At 54.2% G+C, this 19,011-nt stretch overlaps 1 protein-coding gene across 4 annotated transcripts in view; it reads right to left on the reverse strand.

The window, feature by feature from the left end:
• CBFA2T2 (CBFA2/RUNX1 partner transcriptional co-repressor 2) overlaps positions 1-19,011 on the reverse strand; it is a 63,595-nt gene that overhangs the window by 42,986 nt on the left and 1,598 nt on the right. The window contains exon 1 of one of the 4 annotated variants that reach the window (XM_080557868.1): positions 6,722-14,645. The exons of 2 other annotated variants lie outside the window; for them this stretch is intronic. In XM_080557868.1, coding sequence (XP_080413994.1) covers positions 6,722-6,932 — 211 coding nt within the window. In that variant the 5' untranslated portion in view covers positions 6,933-14,645. Of the gene's footprint in view, positions 1-6,721; positions 14,646-19,011 lie in introns of those variants that run through there. One more of the 4 variants, XM_080557869.1, reaches the window with a different exon arrangement.

Here is a 19,011-nt window from a genome sequence, read left to right on the forward strand (position 1 = left end):
GGCCGCCCCAAGCGTTTTTACAGGCTGCCCCAGGAGCTGGGGGTGCCCCATCCCTGGGGGTGCCCGAGGCCAGGCTGGTGGGGCCTTGGCCAGCCTAACGCAGCGGGTGATGTCCCTGCCCATGGCAGGGGGTTGGAGCTGAGTGGGCTGTGGGGTCCCTTCCAACCCAAACCATTCTGTGATTTGAAGTACAGCTACAGTCTGACTCTATAAACCTTTGTGAAAGGCTACGTGCTCCTCGCCACGGTGCCCAGAGGCCAACTTGTACGAAACCCCAGTGCCCTCAGGAAGTCGCCCCCAGCTGTGGCCGGAGGAGCAGGGTCAGGCCGACCCCTCGGCTCAGCCCCACGGGAAGGACGACGTGCCCTTCCACACCGGCCCGTATCGCTCTCAAGTCGTCATTACCGGGGCTGGAGCAGAGCCGGGTGCCACACACAGGCCTTGCTCCCGCAAACCCAACCTGGAGAAAGCCTCCAAACGCCACCAGCGGCCGTTCGCCCCACGCGGAGCGGGGTGGAGCAGGGGTACACAAGGCACCGAGCCGACCCGCAGCAGCACCCCTGAGTCAGCCCAGCCTGCCCCACCAGCACCCACAAAACCGGAGGCCGGAGCCCCGCCGCCCGCGGACAGCGCGGTGGAAAGACGGAGGGCGGCAGCTCGGGAAATTGCTTTCCCCGACGCCGCGCGTTAATCGGCTTCTGCTTTCTTCTCGTGGGAACGCTCCATGGAAAGAACGATGCAAACGGAGTTTGAACACTGCGAGCTATTGATACCTGCTGCTAAGTGTGGTTTTTGAGGAAAGTGAGGAAATCTGAAATATTTTCCCAGTTTCCAGTGGAATTTTTATGCCTATCCCGGCCCATTTCCACAGCAAGCACCAGGGACCCGAACTTCTTGCGATGTCTCTTCAGTGCCAGCCGTATCTCGGGGCACGCTGCGCCTGTGCTTTCTGCCTGCTGTGTTCTTACCTTGGAAAGCAGCTTTACAGGCCCTCGTGGCAGGCCTGGAAAGCCTTTGCCATTTTAAGCTGACCGCTTTCCATCGCGCAGAAAATAAATCCAAACGCACCGAGGCAGCCAAAGCCATTTATCAAGCTAAATGGAAACTGTAAATTCATGCTAACTGGAATCCGATGGAAACCAATTGGGATCCTCCTCCTCCTCCAGGCTCAGGTTTGGCAGGCGAGTCAAACGTCTTCTTGCCTTCCTTATGCCGTCCTTAGAGGCGGCTGGAGCCAGGCCGGGAGCGCTCCCCTTCGAAGGATGCTCGAGGAGCTCGCTGCCTCGCGCTGCCCAGGGACGCTGCTCGAGCTCGGCAGGCAGCGCGGGCGTCCCCCCCCGGAGGCCCCGAGCGGAGATCAGACCTCTCCATTCCCAGCAAATTTATCACATTTAACAAACATCCTCTTTTCAATACCTCCATTATTTAAATTAGCACATGGCAGATTATGTTAACAAGCTTAATTTGTCAAGTAAATCTAATCATATTGCCTACTTCAGCAGCGAACAGGAGCAGTGTTTAGCATTTGTGCCATTTCAATATTGCCTGGAGAGGGGGGAAGGACATGCACCAAACACTGGCCTTAACTGAATTAGCAGAATCTACACCCAGAACTATGATCAAACGCTGAGGAAAAAAGCAGTGGCGGCAAAGGTTCGACAAATTAGGCACAACCTAATCAAGTTACTGAAACTTCACTTGTGGCCACTGATTTATGGCTGGGGGGGGGGGAAGGAAGATGGGGACCTGAGCGCCGGCTGCCTTATTCCTGCTGTGTGACCACATTCGTAAAGAAGAAACACCCAGGAGGTGATGTCATGTTATTAAAAAAAAGAAGGGGGGGGAATGGAAACAACCGATTCCCCAATCTAACACCCTCGCTCCGATTAGAAATCCAAGTCTCTGTAATTGTCACGGGCATTTAAACCGAACACAGAAATATGGAAAAAATGAGTAATCCTATTTGGAGAGAGGAAAAGCCAGCCTGCAGAGGATTAGGCCTGGTTCGGCAGCCCCGTAGCTCGGCAATATTTTCCAAAGGGCAAGGTCAAAAGGTACAAAAATCAATAGCAGCGCCGCTCGCCTCTGCAGGTTCGTCAGGTGCCCGTTGGAGGCCGAGCTTCAGGCTCAGGCCAGGCGGCCGCCGCCCTGCTCTTCCCCAGGACCCAACCAGCTGCCCGAGGCCGGCACTTTCAGCGAACCCCCCTTCGGGGTGGGGGCTCCAACGCCTGTCCCAGCCCCGGGCTCTCGGGGGGGGGATCCCGAAGGTCGGAGCCGCGGCGTGGGCGCTCCCCAAGCAAGGCTGGGGGACGCACCGCGTGCCTTCGCTCCCGGCCCAGAAAGGGCAGCGCTCGCAACCAGAACCACGAGGGCGAGGAGGGTGAGAGCCCCGAGCCCCTTCCCTGCGGCCCTCCGTCACGCTTCCCGTCCCTCCCGCCACCATTCGCTTCCCTCCTCCAGGCTGAGACTTCTCCCGCAGGAGCTGCTTTTATTTCCTTCTCTCGGGCTGCTTTAACGGGAGCCTTTTTCGCCCTTTATCGTCGGTTTCCCTTCCCTCCAGCCCCCGGGGACGGCTGCATCTCTGAGCGCTTCCCAAGCTTGACTGGAGCGCGCCGGTGACGCGTCTCGCGGCACGCACACTGTGTGACTCTGCCCGCGTCCCACCTCAAATGAGGTGGCAGCTCCGCGTCCCACGGCCCGGCCACGTCCCGCTACCGACAGGCACCAAAGGAGTTTTGTTTCTTCAGAGATTCCTTGTCACTAACCCGGTAACCTCGATTAAAAAAAGCCGAATTTCTCAGCCACACTGCGGCCTCCCTATAGGATGCTCAAAAGAAAATTCCTCAGTCCTGGTTTGTTCTCTTCACCCAGCAAAACCACTGGTTGGGGGCTTGGAGCAGGGCTTCCCGGCGGAATCCATCCCAGGTGCCGCCACAGCTTTGTTGGTTTTGCAGGTTTAGCGCCGAGCGGGGCTCCCTCCCTCCCCGCCTCACTAAACAACCAAAAAACCACGTTTTCAACGGTGACTTCCCTTTTGGTTTCTTATTTTTAAATTTTTCACCATTTTTTCTTCCCCGAGCCTGCCTTCGCCGGCTCCTCTTCTGCTGTCAGTTGGCTTGCTGGACCGCTAGACCCATACCAAACAGCGAGCTTTGGGGGCGAAGAAACAAACAACCGACAAAAAAAAAAAAAAAGAAAAGAAAAAAAACCACCACACAACAAAACCAGCGCAGCCCTTTGTGCCTGGCCGGCATTCCAAGCTCCCCGCTCCTGGCTCCACGAAGTCTGATTTAGTAGCACTGCTGGGAGCTATTAGTTTACGAAAGAACCAGCACGCCCACCCAAGCGCAGACGGCTGCGAGAGGCTCCTCTTACACCGCTGCCATGCGCCTCTCCTCCTGCCCGGAGGAGTCGGAAAGGTTGCGGTTTCGCTGCGGGCAGGAAGCCAGCGAGAAACCAGGCCGGCGGCGAGCGCGGAGGTCAGGCGGAGAAGGGCTGGATTGCGTCCACGCCCCGCTGCTGCCACATGAGAAAATATTAATTAATGGGCAGCTTATTGAGGGAGCGCAGCCTCCACCCGGCTCTTCCTCCTCTCCTTTTATCCTGCCTGATGCCCCCATTCCTTCTCTTGCGCATTGTGGTGGCCTGTAACCGTTCTTCCTTCCTTTCTAGATCCTTGTCCTCCTTCCGCTATCGCCCTTTTTCACCTGCTTTCTGCTCCGCTTCTCCATTCTGCTTTCACCACCTCCCCGCTTGCCTCCACCCCTTGCTGCGGTAGCACGGGGAGCTCCAGCACCCCAACGATGCCGCACAGCCGCTTGCTGCCTGCTACCTGCCTCCGCCACCCACAGCAACCCAGTAAGGCAGCACCCCAAAAAATAAGAGGCACGGGGAACCGGGAGAACCTCCCTGTGCTGCTGCTCGGCCCCCAGCAAGCTACAGCGCTTTTTCCTTGGCACTGGCAGATGCACAACACAACATGCAGAAGAGCCAAGTGCGGAAGGTGACAACAACTCGAACGGCTTACGCTTCCCACCAGCTCTCCTCCTGGAGGGAGAAATAAAAGCAAGGTTAAGTGACATGGGTGGTTACGTGCAAAGTCTCTTAACAGCTGCCAAAATTTGGCTGGCTCATTATCCAAAAACGCCTGCATGGGATGCAGCAGAGTTAACTCCCTGACACCGAGGATTAGCTCTGTGGAGGAGAGGCAGGGGAGAAACGAAAGAAAACAAGCGACGAAGCATCACTCCAGAGTCATCAGGGTTTTGAGATTCTCCAACTGGCTTCTGTTAGGATTGCATCCCTATTTGGGTGCCTACAGACAAGGAAAAATAAATAATAAATAAAAAAAGCTTGATTTCCAGAGATGGAGAACAACCAGCAGGTTCCCTTCACTTGCCTCCGCCGCCTTTGGGGTGTTTGGACACAGACCGAGGAGGACCAGACGCAGTGAACGAGGGCCTAAAATTTTATTACCTTCATCCTTTGTCAGAAGCAAAGCCTATTTGCAGATTTACAGTTCGTGTCAACAGGAAGTTCATGTTTACAAGTTTCCAGGAAAAAAAGCCAGCATTCCTGTCCTATGCAATCGTTTGGTGAGAACTGTCTCCCATGGGAGTTCTCAGATCGGTATGCTAAACAGAAACAAGTTTTAGCCATCTAAAACATCCAGACAAAAAGATAAAGCTATGAAAGAAACGAAGGCCAGAAAGAAAACAATAATTCAGCAATTTAGCGGAAAATACACAGCAAGACACTACAACCGTGTCTGGAAAAATACTTTTTAGCATCTGGGATTCACGCTTAATAAAAACAGAAGAATTTTAAGAGAGTGAAAAGCTGTATTCAGGCGCTAGCATGAGCTTTTCTCCCCTGGCCCCAAATCCCCTGTAACCTCCGTGATGTGGGCGCCCTGGGGCCCACACTGCGGAGGGCTCTCCGGCCTCGCCGCCGTCCTGAGGCCTTCAGGAAAGCGAGGGGCAGCAAGGATTTCGGCACAACGGCGCTCCGGTGCCCACCAGCCCCTACACACGGTGCAGTGCCGCAGCCGGCACGCCGCGAGCTCCCAGCCCGGCTGATTTCACGGCCCCTTCCCCCTTACGCGGCCCCGTTTTCAGAGCAAAGCGTAGAACAGGGGACCCCGAGCCGAGGACGCCGTTCGTCACCTTCAGCAAGCAGCAGGCAGAAGCGCTCCCGTCCCGGGAGAGCTGGACTCGGAGCCCTCCCCTTCCCTACGGGTAGCACCAGCCAAAGGGGAACACAACCCCAGCCCTCCTGCGAGAGTCACCCAGAGCAAGGAGACACTGGGACAGCCAGAGGCCAGGCAGCCCGAGCTCCAGCAGGATGCCGAAGGGCCACACTCAGAGGTAAGTACTGATTTATCCCCCGGTGTACAGTTCACTAGATAGGATTACAAAGCACCTAGGGTGGGTTCCGATCTCCCACGTGCACGCTGTGCCCAGGGAAAGCGTCTGCCTTGACAAACGTCCATTTTCCAACAGAAGAACGATTCCACTAGAATGTTCTTCACCAGCTTCACGGAACAACCTTGCTCAACAGAACCACATCGGGTACAGAAAATCAAGTCTCAACAGGACAAAGCTGCTTCTCCTGAGAGATGGCCGAAGAAAACCAGGCCGAAAAAAAGCATTCAGGATTTAACATGCAAAAGCTAAAAACCAGCCCAGCTAAGGAGAAGGCCCCGCACTGCCAGAGGCATCAGCTCCCCCCTGCAGACCCCACCAGACCTGCACCCAAACCCTGCTGCAGCCGCCCTCAGCGGGTTCAGGGTGACCCAGCTCAGCCAGAGGCGCGCGTCCCCGCCTGCTGCCGTGCACCCGAGCGCGTCCACGCCAAGGCTGCACAACGAGACGCCCGGCTGGATTAGCTGGACGGCAAGGAGGAAACGAGGAGAAAGCCACCCGAAGCTCTCAGGGCTTTGCTTCCACCCGAAGCGCTCCGCTACCCGCGTGCTGAGCCCTGACGGCCTCCCTCCGCAACCCAGCACGGCGCAGAAGAACGCTCCGGCGGTTCAAAGAGAAGCTTCAACAGACCGAGAGGAGCGTTTGAGTCGAGCACCGCATCAAAGCGGGCGGAGGTCTTCCACCCACCCCACTCACCCGGCAGACGCGCTCAGGCAACCGCCAAGAGCCACAAGTGAGAAGCCTGCGTGCTGACGTTCATTAACATGCACGGGGGGGAAGAGGAAGAGGCCAAAAATTACCTTAGATCCACAACTCAGACGTACTAAACTCGAAACTCCAGCAGCTGTCAAAACCTTGATTTTCTACACCACAAGTCATTTAAAAAAATACATACGTCTCAGGGAAAGGAGCACGAAAGGAACCTCTTAATTTAAAAACCAGCAATAAAAGCTTGGAGGAGGAGATGAAAAAGAAACGTTCACCAGCAACGCTTCTCCAAAGCGGGGCTGGATTTGATGGTACACCCAGTTAAAAGGCAGCATTCTTGAAATAGTTGATTTGATTTGGCTGGGTTACTAACGAGAGGAAGAAGGGAAAAAAACCGTCTCGAGCATACATTTACTTCCTCTTCATTTCGCTAATCCCACCCGGCGCCCCCACCGCCGCCGAGGTGAAGCTGTGTTTATTGCAGGCAATTTTGCTCCGGGGTCGGCTCTGCCCAGGTGAAACGGCACACTGCACGTCTCCTTCTTAACTCTTCCCAGCTGTGTTTTGCTGCCTATCCCGAGCGTCCCCACCTGTTTCTGCAGACGGAGCAGCTGCAGCTGGAGGCGAACACCTGGCCCTGCGCAGCCCCACGCGGGCAGCAGGAGCGGGTCGGCGCTCCGGCAGCTCCTGCCATCCTCGGGGCCACGCACGGCTCCTGCGGCCGCTAACCCGGCCGCTCCCGGCCCGAGCGACCCCAAAACCCCGTGTGCTGATTTTAAGCCGAGCGAGGCTCGTTTGCATGAGGTTAGCTTTCGGCAAAACCGCGCGCCGTACAGAGCCGGCACCGCCGCGGGTCGCAGCCGGGGCGGGTGCACGAGGGCGGCGCGGTCACGGCGGGCTGACTCGGCAGCACGCCGCCGGCACGGGGTGCCCCGAGCTCGCACCCGGGCCCTGCAGCCTTCTCCTGCAAGCCCGAATTCAACAGCGAGATCGTTTGTAGCAGGAGTGCACGAAGAGCACCTGCAAACAGCGGAGACCGCTGGGACGCGTACAGGAACCCAGCAAACGCGCTGCCCAAACGTCTGGGCACGACAACGTCAGTAAGAGGAGCTACCTGCTGCTTAGCAGTGAGTTTCAGAGGGGTTGAGCCTCATTCAGAATCACAGCCATACGGAAAAATGTCCGCCAGATTGAGCACATGTTGGAAGGAAGGAGACAATCTGAGGGCAAAAAATTAAATTTTGCAAAGACAAAAGTGACAGATTCAGGGAATCAGTTCAAGAAAGCCCAGGGGTCAACTGGCACTACCTCTAGTTCTGGGCTCCCCAGTACAAGAAAGACGGGGATCTTCTGGGCAGAGTCCAGCGGAGGGAAAACAAACTCTGGGAAGAGTCCAGCGGAGGGCCACAAAGATGATACGGGGCCTGGAGCATCTCCCTTATGAGAGGAGAGGCTGAGAGACCTGGGGCTGTTCAGCCTGGAGAAGAGAAGACTCAGGAGGGATCTTACCAATGCTTACAAATACCTGAAGTGTGGGAGACAGAGGGACATGGCCAACCTCTTTTCAGTGGTCTGTGGGGACAGGACAAGGGGCAATGGCCACAAAATGGAGCCCAGGAAGTTCCGCACCAACAGGCGAAAGAAATTCTTCACGGTGAGGGTGACGGAGCACTGGGACAGGCTGCCCAGGGAGGTTGTGGGGTCTCCTCTGGAGATATTCAAGGCCCGTCTGGACGCCTCCCTGGGCAACCTGCTCTAGGGAACCTGCTTTGGCAGCGGGGTTGGACCCGGTGATCTCCTGAGGTCCCTTCCAACCCCTACAGTTCTGTGATTCTGTGATAGGTCCTTATGCAAACCAGAAGGTTTTTAAACAAACTGCTCGTCTGGGAAGATGGAAACGCTCCAGCTTCGCACCCTCAGGATCACATCAGCAGCAGAGGCCGTGGAACGAGAGGAGCAGGCCAGGAGATGGGACCTGCGCGTGGTGAGAGGCATGGGGGATGGTGCCGCTCAAAGCTCCCTGTGGGTCCCAGCCCCAAAAGCCCACATCGCTGTGCCCGCTGGAAGCTCGGCCTCCCCCTCACCTCGCCTGTTTCACAGCCCGGTCCTGCAGCCACAAGTTTACTACGAAAATGGAGCGTTGCCGTTTCCTTGACCCATGCAGAACGGATGACCCCAGAGGGATAATCCCGCCTTAATGAGGAAACAATGGGAGCTTTGATAAAGCATACAAATTTCATAAAAGCCCTACTAAAACATTCCTTTGTCTCTGGGCCTGGACGACGGACCTCTGAAATGAATTTCGTGTGTGCCTGCCTTAAGCCGCGTAACGCAACGCCAGGCAGGGAGAGCAGACTTCCCTTTCTTGTCCGCGAGGCACCGTAAAATCCGCAGCGGCGCTGAGGGCAGATTTCCCATGCCTACCGCCCCCTGCGTGCCACCCCTCCAACAAAACCCAACTCGGATGGGCCCGAGGACGCCGCGATCTCACCCGGCTCAGCCTCTCGGCGCGGCGGAGCCGACCTGCCCGCCGGAGACACAGCGAAACCGGCGGCTGGCTCCGCGCGGCCCCCAGCCGGCTGCCAGGCGGCCGGGACTTTGTCACCGCCAGCGTGGGCTGCGGTACAGCCAGCGACCTCTGTTCTGGTATTACTCAGCCTCTTCAAGCCTCTGCGAAACCGAGAACCGGGGCCAGGTTTTGCATTAAACGTATGCACGTATTTGAAAACAGTTCCTCACTGCAGCCTAGGTGCAGCAATCACGTTGTGCTCACCGTACAAAAATCCTCTGACACTTGTTTTCTGCCCTTGCGAGACCTCCTTCCAGCAGCGCAGGAGTGACATTTCAACACTTTCTCTTACCCTCGAGTGTAAACACACAACCGCTGAGAAAAAGCAGCGGTGCTCCGGCCTGACACAACCAGGCGTGTTGGGGGAGAATTCCTGCGCTGTATCAGTGGCTGGAATTACCAGAGCTTTGCCAACAGCTTAATGAGATGGAAACTCACGGTCCCGCTGCCAGAACATGTTTGCTGGGGTATAAACTATTTGGATGCCCTGAATGTTTTGCCTCAGTGTTATAAAACAGGTGCAAAGAGGTGCATCTCCATTCACGGAGCAGCCGCTCGGAGAGGCGCAGCCATTTGGACGGTACCATCGGTGACAGATTTAAATTCCTGGCGTGCTACATGTACGGAGGCCGGTCTGTCCCTCGTAGCGTCCTCGCCCTGGCTGTTCGGGCTGATCTACACGATCATCCCATGCCGGAGAAACACAGTCAGCAGACAGCTGGCTCCTGCGCGTCCTCACCCAGCTGAGCCCGCTCTTCCTTTTCTTCGGGGCGCCCAGCATCATCCCGGCCCTCAGCCTTCGTGGAGGTGAGGAAGCGGCTGGCTGCGAACCCTCCTGCAAACAGGGCAGAGCTCGGTGGGCTCTGCTTTTGCGGAGCCGCTGCCCGCTCAGGGGCACAGAACCACAGAACGATGATGGTTGGAAAAAACCTCCGAGATCACCTGGCCCTGCCCAAAACGTTCGCTGCAGCCTGTGCGGCGTCATCGGTGCTGGCAGAGGACGGAGGAAAGCAACGGGTGCAGTAAATAACATCCAGGAGCAGTGACTCAGCCAACAAGCCATATTTTTGCAAGCATATTTGACCATAAAAATAGAACGCATTTTATTCCCTTAACTTTATATCTAACTTAGCTCTCTTAATTAGAGGTACAGGGCTCAAGGGAAACTGCTGTAATTATTGAATGGAAAATAAAACCTGATGAAATGGTGGCTGCAGTGACTGAGGACTTCACATTTAAATAGAAGTGGGAGGAGGCAAATCAAGAACCCCACACGGAGTACCTGTGTTATGTCATGACACCCAGGTACCCATTCCACACACGCTTCGGCGTGGGAAGAGCGCCCTCGGCATCTCTGCGGTGTCAGTGTCAAGCTGTACCACAACCATTATCCGTCCTGCCAGTGCCTCCACTTCTCGTTTTGGCAAGGCAGAACCTGAAAGCGCAAACCGAAGAGCAAAGCTCCCAACGTCACGGTCACGGCACTGTACAAAGCCTTGTAAAATAAGTTATTTTAAAACGTTTGAATGTGTCTTGGGTTTGCAAGGCAGCTGGCATGGAAAGCCATGGGATTAAACTGACAGAATTTGTTTCCACCATTGGACCCTCTCCTGCTTCCAGCCCGACTAAGCCGCTGAAAACACAACTGCACTGAAAGTTCCCAAAGAGCAGGAAAAAACAAACAGCGTTTCGGCCGTTAACATATCCAGGAAAGACTTCTGCAGGCTGGTGTTGGAACAGCACCTCCCAAATGAGTAAGATCAGAAAGACACAGAGGAAGGCTTGAAAAACTTGTCCTGTCAAGTGATGGGAACCACGAAATAAATGCCCTGCTGTATGGAAAACCTGCACACATCCAGAAGGAGGGAGAAGAGCATTAAAATTCAAAGCAAAGGACTGTATTGCGGCCCCGTGAGCTTTCCAGAAGAGGGGAATCTGCTGCAGTCTGAGATTCTCCCTAAGAAGATTCCATCCAGTTCATTTCTAGGCGCCAGGCACACCTAGATCCAGAGGGCTGGCCACGCTTTCACAGAAAAAAATCCACCCCTTGGGGAAAGGAAAAGGCACTGATCAGTGTACTCTGAAAGCTGGTGGCTCGTGGACCAAGAACCGCAACAAGGGGGTCAGGCCTTGTGCAGCCGAGGAGTAAACGCACAGCAGTACACGGATGCAGGCGATTCACCAGAAGCTCCTTTTCTCACGATGCTGACTTTTGGTCTCTGTTACCTTGTTGTTGGATCTACCACCTCTACAAAAAAGCTGCTGCTGGCTTTTCCATGTTCCTGTCCCTCCTTTCTGCATGCACATTTATAGGGGAGGGCTAGTTTGGCTGAAGAAACGGAGATCAGAGGAAAGGAAGGCAGCTGTGGAACCGCGCGTCTCCCACCTCTGCGCGGTGCTGAATGAACCTGGAGGTGACGCCCTCTGCTACCAGCCGCTCCGTGTGCCACCAAGTAAGAAATGCCTCCCTCCAGCACGCAGCCTCTTTACCCCCATGGCACAACGAGGCACGGATGGACGGCAGCAGAGACCAGCAGAAGGATCTGCTCCTGCCTCTCTTCTCTGCTTCTCCACCCGCAGCCTGGAACTGTTTTATCTCTGCGGTGGTCCCAGGGACGCTCTCCCAGATCTGCTAAACTTCAAGGTTGCCACTGAGTTGACATTTTTGTTATTTGTTTGGAAAACATCCTCAGGATTGCTACCTTTCCTTTTTGTCTCTAAAAGCAAAAAGCCTCCTGGCAAAAATTTATCAGATAGCTCCATGATGAGGAAAAAAACAAAAAGTGGATGGGTCCGCGATAAGGATATCAAGTATAGTAACTTCCAGCTATGAATCGGGGAAGGAGAAGGGAGTAGGGAATGCACAGAAGGCTGAAAACCTGGACACATCGGCTTGTGCGCACGCCCAGCCATGGCAGAAGCACTGACATATCCTGAAGTAGATGTCTAGGCTCAAAGAGGAGGTGGGCGTGTAAGCGGACACAAGTGATCTCAAGTTGGGCTTGAGGGTTTTTCAGTGCTCCCTGCTCTGGGAAGGTCAAAGAGCAGGAACACGTCTCCGAAAGAACCTTCCTGAGGACGGCTGAGTTTCTCAGCCCAATGTCACGTCCGGCTTGTGTCATTACTCACCGCCGGCAGGTGATCCATTAGCATCTGTGGTGTGAACAAGGAAGCGAACGGCAGAAGGAAAGCGAAGAGCTAGAAAGAATTTCTGGCTGGAATTTGCTGCTTTCAGGCTCCCCATAAACACGGGCTGTGTGCTGGAAACGCCACGCTCGCATCGCAAAAGCGAAATGGGCATAAGGCTTCCATCCAACTCGGGTTTAATTGGCAGAGAAGACAGATCAGCTCTTTGAGAAAAATCCCAATTGTTGATCTCTGTTTTGTCTTGCAGTGGTGTACAGTATTCCTCCTCACTTCCTGCCAGAAGCGGTGGAAGTACTACGTGCTGTGCAGTAATTACAGCCGCTCAGCCCAGAAATGGCTGCATTTCAAACTGAGCGGAAGATGGGAAAGCGAGGAGCGGCTCCTTGATAAACGTTTAACCTGCTTTCAGACCTCTGGATGAAAAGACATTCTTCCAAACAAACGGTCGCCGTTTGCTTAATGCCTGTCCCATTTGTCTCCATAAAGCCTTAGTGCTGCCCAACGCTGCCGGCACCTCGGGGCCAGCCCGGCAAACCCAGGGCAGCCCAGCCTGAACGCGACAGCCGGGGGGCAGAGGGGCCACCGTGGGCAGGGGCTCGGTCCCAGAGAGGCTGGGCTTGATCCCATCTGCTTTTGCCGAACCGACCTCTCTCCGGCTCCTCGGAAAATCTGGCCACGCCAGCACTGCACCCCCCAAAACACGCTGCCTGACTTTTGTAGTAGGGCTGGGAGTTTTCAGTCTTCTGATTATCAGCAGAACAGCCACAATTATCCAAATAAAACTATTACTATATTGGGCCTTGGATCATAAATAGAACCTAATGGATTTTATTACATCCCAGGAAGCACGAGTTACAGAAGGAGAAGTATTGCTAAGCGTGCATTGCTGCTACCTATCAATTTCTCCTAAACACTCAGCACTTAAGAAATATCCAAAGAAACACACTGCTTCCACAGCACAACTATTTCAAATTCCCCTTTCAGCTCTTCCCTTTTAGCCAACTTGCACGGTACATTTTAGCAGCTGAAAATTAAAGGGTCACAATATTGAGCCTTCAGGTATCAAGTTCACAATGGAAATAGCAGCTGACACGGAAAGGGCACCGCTGAGCACGGCAGTCGTAATTTTGTTGCCTCTGAGCTGGAGGCAGCTCCCTCACATGAAGTTTGTTATTTAACTCAGCAAGAAACGAAAGAAAATGTTACAGCCGTGGATTTATTCCTTACACAGCCTCTTGCAAACCATACTCCAAAACCTGAGCCATGCCAGGAGCAAGAGGCTTTAACTCAGGCTGCGGCATCCCCTCTGATCCCACTAACTCCCATTCGAGGGACGAGGGGACAGCCTAAATAAGGACCGCTTGCGCTTCAAGCCCTTCTGCTGGAGCCCAGCTTGCAGAGACCGTCACGGGAGCCAAACGCAGCTCGCGGTCCGAGGGCAGCAGCTTGCAGCAGCAGCTCCGGGCCGCGGCACAGCCACCAGCCCAGGCACCCTCCCGCAGCAGGGGAGGAACAAAGAGCGCAGGAAAGCAGCCAGATCCGCGGGCTTCCCGCTCGCCCCCTCCTCGCGTGGTACAGGAAAAAGCAATCTCACCGCCCCGGGGACTCCCCACCTGGCCCCGCTCAGAGGTGACAGCCCGGGCCTGCTGTTATCTCCAACACAGACGCATTTATTCTCCGGAGAGCCTCCCACATCTTATCTAGCCGGCGGTTTCCAAACGCCTATCATACGGTCCGGCTAAAACCGCTCTAAGCTCTTTTATGCAACTGTTTCTGAGAGGATTTCGGATGGGGGGAAAGGAAGGAAGAACAAGAAGTCCCCCTTCGCCATCCGCGATTGTCATGGAAAGCAGCCTGCTGCCCGTCTGCCCCGCTCCCTGCCTCGCCAAGCGCCTTGTAAACAGGACCTGGCACATGAATGGATGTACAGTTTACAAAGATCCCTTGCTTAAAGCAAATTTGCCTCTCAACACATGGCCAAACTCTCACACAATAAATTAACTATTTGGCAGCCACCGAGCCATCGCTGGAGCCAAACCAATTAGGGTTTAATGTGATCCCAATTTCCTATTTCTGAGACCGGGGTCGGGGGGAGGCAAGAGGGAAGAGGAGGGAGTGAGAGCTGAGTAAATCCCCCCTTGCTTTATAAATCCTTGCCAATCATCCCAGATAAACCTGTCACCCACAGCTCTAAATCTGCATTTGCACTCGCATGCTCAAAGGGACGCTATGGGAAAAGGCACGCTGGGCTCAGGGAGCCTGACTCCCAACATGTGTTTTCCATACTTGGGAAATTCAATCATTTAAAAAATATTTACCAAGCTTTGTCTTTAATTAGAAAAACATGAGGACGGATAAGGAGAGTTATTGTTTCTAAGCTAGAAATGTCAGGGATCCTAATGATGTCACAAGATAAACCCAATTACCGACCCACGTATATGCTGCCAGGGAGGCAAACATTTCGGAGAGTTTTTCATCTCCCCTCAAAGTTCAGTGCTTCACAGCCACAATTAATCAGTGGCTTCTCGGCCCCCCCAGACCTAGCCAGGGAGGAGGAGGGAAGGCTCCTGACTGCAGATCTGCTTGACTGGGTGTTTTGATGCAAAAGAGCGTGCCCGGAGGGGGAGGAAGATGGAAACCATTTGACTTCTTTGTGTTTCAACATCCTGACTGCAGAGCCTCCCCTGCTCATGCAATTACCTGCCATCACCTAAAACAAACAAACCATCCTCATCTGCACCTGGAAGTACCACGCAGCGAGTGTTCACATCCTTTTAAAAAGTGCTAAATTAATTCTCTGCCTAACCCGGAGCCACCGAAAGATTTGTTCCCGAGAACATCGCCACGAAACGTTGCCTCCCACCATACTCACGGAACTGCAAAGAAAGGGCCTCGAGGAGAGGACGGGCTGCAGAGACCCAAGCTGGCCCAGAAGGCAGGCATGAAGGAGCAGCCACCGTCTTCCTCCCTTCCCGTGAAGGCAAGGAAAGGTTGAGCATTTTCCCTGTCCACGCTGCTGCCCGTAAGCCCGCTGCAGAAGCTGGCCCCGCAGATGCACCCCGCACTTCCAGCTCAGCTTGTTCAGGCACCTCCGGCCAGATGCAAAGAGACTCCGCAGGCAGGATACACAAGAACTTAAAAGTATAAAGCAAATATTTGTTGGCTAACACACAGAGAAGATAGCTGGGATGTAATGAGTTATTAGGCGAAGCATTTGTGTGCTCACCACTCCTGATAAGGCGTCTGAAGAGTCTCTGCTGGCCGGCAGGCGTCAGGGAAGGTCCCTGGCTCGGCTCCCCAGCGCTGCCCAGCTGCTGCCTGCCACCAGCCCAGTCCCACCAGTGCCCCCAGCGCTCGACCCAACCGGTCCTCCCCGGTCGCTGGCAGACCAGCCTGCCCCACGCACACCAAGCACCCTGCCCTCTCCTTCCTTTAGGATTTGGTACCTCCCCATTTCACTTCTTTTCCTTCTCGAGTCCTTGAGTGACTCAGGGTCCTCTGGCTGTAATTTCAATTTTTCTTATCTCTGTACAGATTTTCTCGCAGCTCTTTCTCAGCAGTCTGAGTCGAGGTTACGCAGCTGTGCCATGTCAGAGCCAGGCCTCAGATCCTCAGCAGGAGCACAGCCAAATTTTGGGGTGGGATGCTTACAGCAGGGGCTGCAGAGGGAGACGGTTACTCTCAGGCACCCTGAAAAGCTCCAAGCACATCGCAAGGCCTCAGAGAAATAACTCCCATTGCTGCTGTCAAAGCAGATCACCCAGCAGCAGCGATTACCAGACAAACAGACTGTCCCGGTCATGCTTCTTCAGGAGATTCAGCGTGGCAGTCCCGAGCCCCGGGCCGAAGCTCTGCACCCATCTCAGCCAAGGCCAGCTGGCTGCAGCGGGGCAGAGGAGCAGAAGGCACCGCGCTGCGGGGTTACCGACCTGCTGGGCAGGAGCAACCCCTGCTCTGCCACGCCACGGTCAACCCCTTACGCTCCGCAACTTCTGGATTTGGGGGAAATTTAAGATATTCCAAGTCGTGTATGCCAGAAATAGCTAGGTAAACACAAACAAAAGCCCGGTGGGAGTGTCCCAGGTGATACATTTGGAGGAACGTGCTGCTACAGCGACTATTAGGAAGTGGCAGACCAAATCCCAAAAGCCCACAAGGATTCAGAAAAGCAGATGTGTTTAGTTCAATGTGTTTAGTTCAAGGAGAAGCTGGCATTGATGCTAGCAAACCAGCGTGTCTGTTAAATCCGCTTCGAAAGGCAGCAGTGTTTCTGCAAGCATTCACTAAGTGCAGTCAACCGATTATTCTATGACATCTACAGAAAAAAAATGGCTGCTGCTACTCTTTTTTAATTTTTTATTTCAAAAAGCTTCAGCGTCATCTATTGATGCAAAGTCAAGACAACAGCATGCCATTTATCTTCTGAAAATACCCCTGCAGCTCAAGGTTGAGAGCTATTACTAAATACTATCTTAAATTCCACCATAAATCTACCCCGGAGAAAATCCCTGCCTGAATATTCTGATCCTTTAAATTCCACGGAGGCCGCAAAGCTTGACTTTGAAGAAAACATATGTGCAGTCTTTGACCTCAAAGCCCAATCACCAGATAAGCTATTACCTGTAGAAGTTAATGCTTCTCTCTCTATAAGAGCATGAAAGGGAGTAACAAAGTTTTAGCTGAGCTCTGAGGTCAGGGCTGGCTAGCCTGGAGTCCACAGATGCAGCTGCAATGACAGCCAGCGACATCTTCGTAGCTGAACCGGGCCTGGGGTGCGGCAGGGAGGGACGGCAAGGCAGCAGTGGCACAGGGAAGCCTTCTGCCCCGCGCCAGCTGGACAAATGCCCTCAGGAACACGGGTTTCAGTCTGGAAGGGTTCCGAGTAATAACAGAATCACAGAACCCACAGGTTCGGGTGGGAAGGGGCCCTTAAGGCCCACCCAGGGCCACCCCCTGCCCCCAGCCCAGGCTGCCCCCAGCCCCACCCAGCCTGGCCTCGGGCACCCCCAGGGATGGGGCACCCCCAGCTCCTGGGGCAGCCTGGGCAGGGCCTCGCCGCCCCCAGAGGGAAGGATTTCCTCCTCACATCTAAGCTGAGCCTGCCCTCTTCTAGTGTAACGCCATCCCCCCGGCCTGTCCCTACCCCCTGGCAGGGTCCCTCCCCTCTCTCCTGCAGCCCCTCAGGCCCGGGCAGGCACTGGGAGCTCTCCCGGGGCCTTCTCTGCCCCAGGCCCAGCGCCCCCCGGCCCAGCTCCATGGCACAGGGGCTCCAGCCCTCCGGCACCCGTCTGGGTGCAAGCACTGCCTCCAGAAGCTTTTATATCAGAGGGGGATATCTGGTGGCTACACCTCGAGGCAGCTGCGAAGCCCTGGCAGCCCAGGCCGGTGGCAGCTGCACTCAGCGTACGTGTTCCCCTGCGGCCCTGCTTTGGAGAGAGTCACACACCTGAGCTCTGCCTGAAGTGCACGCTCCTCCCTACCCTCAGAGAAGCTGCAAGTCAGAGGAAAACTCTTTGCTCTGACTGCTTTAAAAAGTCAGTTTATTTCACTCTCCCTAACACTGGTGCAAGGGGGGAGTAACATCTTAAGCCAGTTAGTTTACAGCACAGAAAAATCAATACCAAGTCCCTCAAAGACCTATTTTAATTTCTACACATTGGAAATATCAGTGTAAGAAAGGGATGTTCATGAGAGCCAGCCTGCGCCTTAAACTCATACGGAACACCCCAAAGTTTTAAAGCAGTCCCACATTTCTCCTTTCTTTCTGGATCATTAGTTTCAGAGCAAGCACTGAAGTATTTCTCCATACTTCTCTCTCAAAGAAATCAGGAAACCTCCCAATACAGCCAAGAACTGTGTTCATAACGCAGTGGAAATCACTGGGCTGATAACAAAGGCAATGAATAAAATTTGTGCTTAAACAAATTACGGGTCTATCCTGATTATTCACTTCCTCGAGACCAAAGATAAAACCCAGCAGTGCTCTGGGGCAGATGCGAGGCCCAGTGACAAGAACCAGTGACGTCTTGTCCTAGCAGTCAGCCTGGTCAATAGCTGGCACTAAAAGGACATCGTTCCCTGTTTTCTATCTATAAAGCTGCTGACGGCTACAGCACATATTTATGTGCTTATCCTTATAAAACAGCAGTATGGCTCTTCGGTGTTATCATTAGCACTTCACCGATGGAAGCTGAGCCACAGGCATATGAAAGCCGCATAAAAAATGATGCTTTAGCTGCAGCTGAGTCATCCGAAGAACCCCTCCCTACAGCGTGCCAGGTGTTTGTCACCCCCTCTTGCCAGTGGTCACGGCCTTGCTGTACCTGCCGGCTTTTGGTCCCATGCAATCGCTTCCTGACCCGGTTCTGTCAAAGGGATCCAGGCTAAAAGCCCTGCTGGCAGACATGGTTTACGTTGCAAAACTGAACAGCTACATAAAGACTTGCACACATTTCATCTACAATCCAGAAAAACATGCAAACAACTTGCCCAAGGTTGCAGAAAGCACCACAGCTGAGGCAGGAACTGGTTTTACACATCCCCCCCTGAAGCTATGGCTTCAGGCGCAAGATCACCGTTTCCTTTCGCTTCAATTATTTTTAAGTGGGATTTTAAAGGCCTGCCTTTTCTCCCAGCGCTCAGTCCAACAGAAACAGGGAACCTTACCAGTCTCTGCACACGTCAGGCTGCACCCTGAGCAGACACCCTGGGTGGGATTTGTTTCATCTAACTCCTAGCTGCCAAAGTCTGAGCCAGTTATCCAGGACTCCCCTTGCAGTTTGTGAACACAAGCAGGCACCTCCAGAACGTAACTCGTCTCACCCCAAGAGTGGTGTCCAAGGAAGGAGAGGTGAAGCACCCTCTCAAGTGCCTGCTTCTCCTGTAAAGGGAGCTCAGAGAAAGGAGACCAGGTACATACAGCTGACTTTTGGGTACTGAAGCTAAAGCAGGTGGTCTCACCCAAGTTCCTTCTGTGGGGTCTTTTTTTCAAGACAAAGGGAAGAGCCCTCCCTCGCAGTGAGGTTAGGAGTGGCTCAGTCAGGTACCAGGTTTCCGCAAACCCACGTTGCTGCTCACACAGCTTGCTCATTGCGACGCCTGCCTCCCGCAGCAGCCGTCTTCACCGCCGGCTGTTTCCAGTCTGCATGCTTTGATAGACCAATA

This window comes from Anser brachyrhynchus (genome assembly GCF_964034855.1).
Source record: "Anser brachyrhynchus genome assembly, chromosome: 16".
Classification (NCBI taxonomy): domain Eukaryota; kingdom Metazoa; phylum Chordata; class Aves; order Anseriformes; family Anatidae; genus Anser; species Anser brachyrhynchus.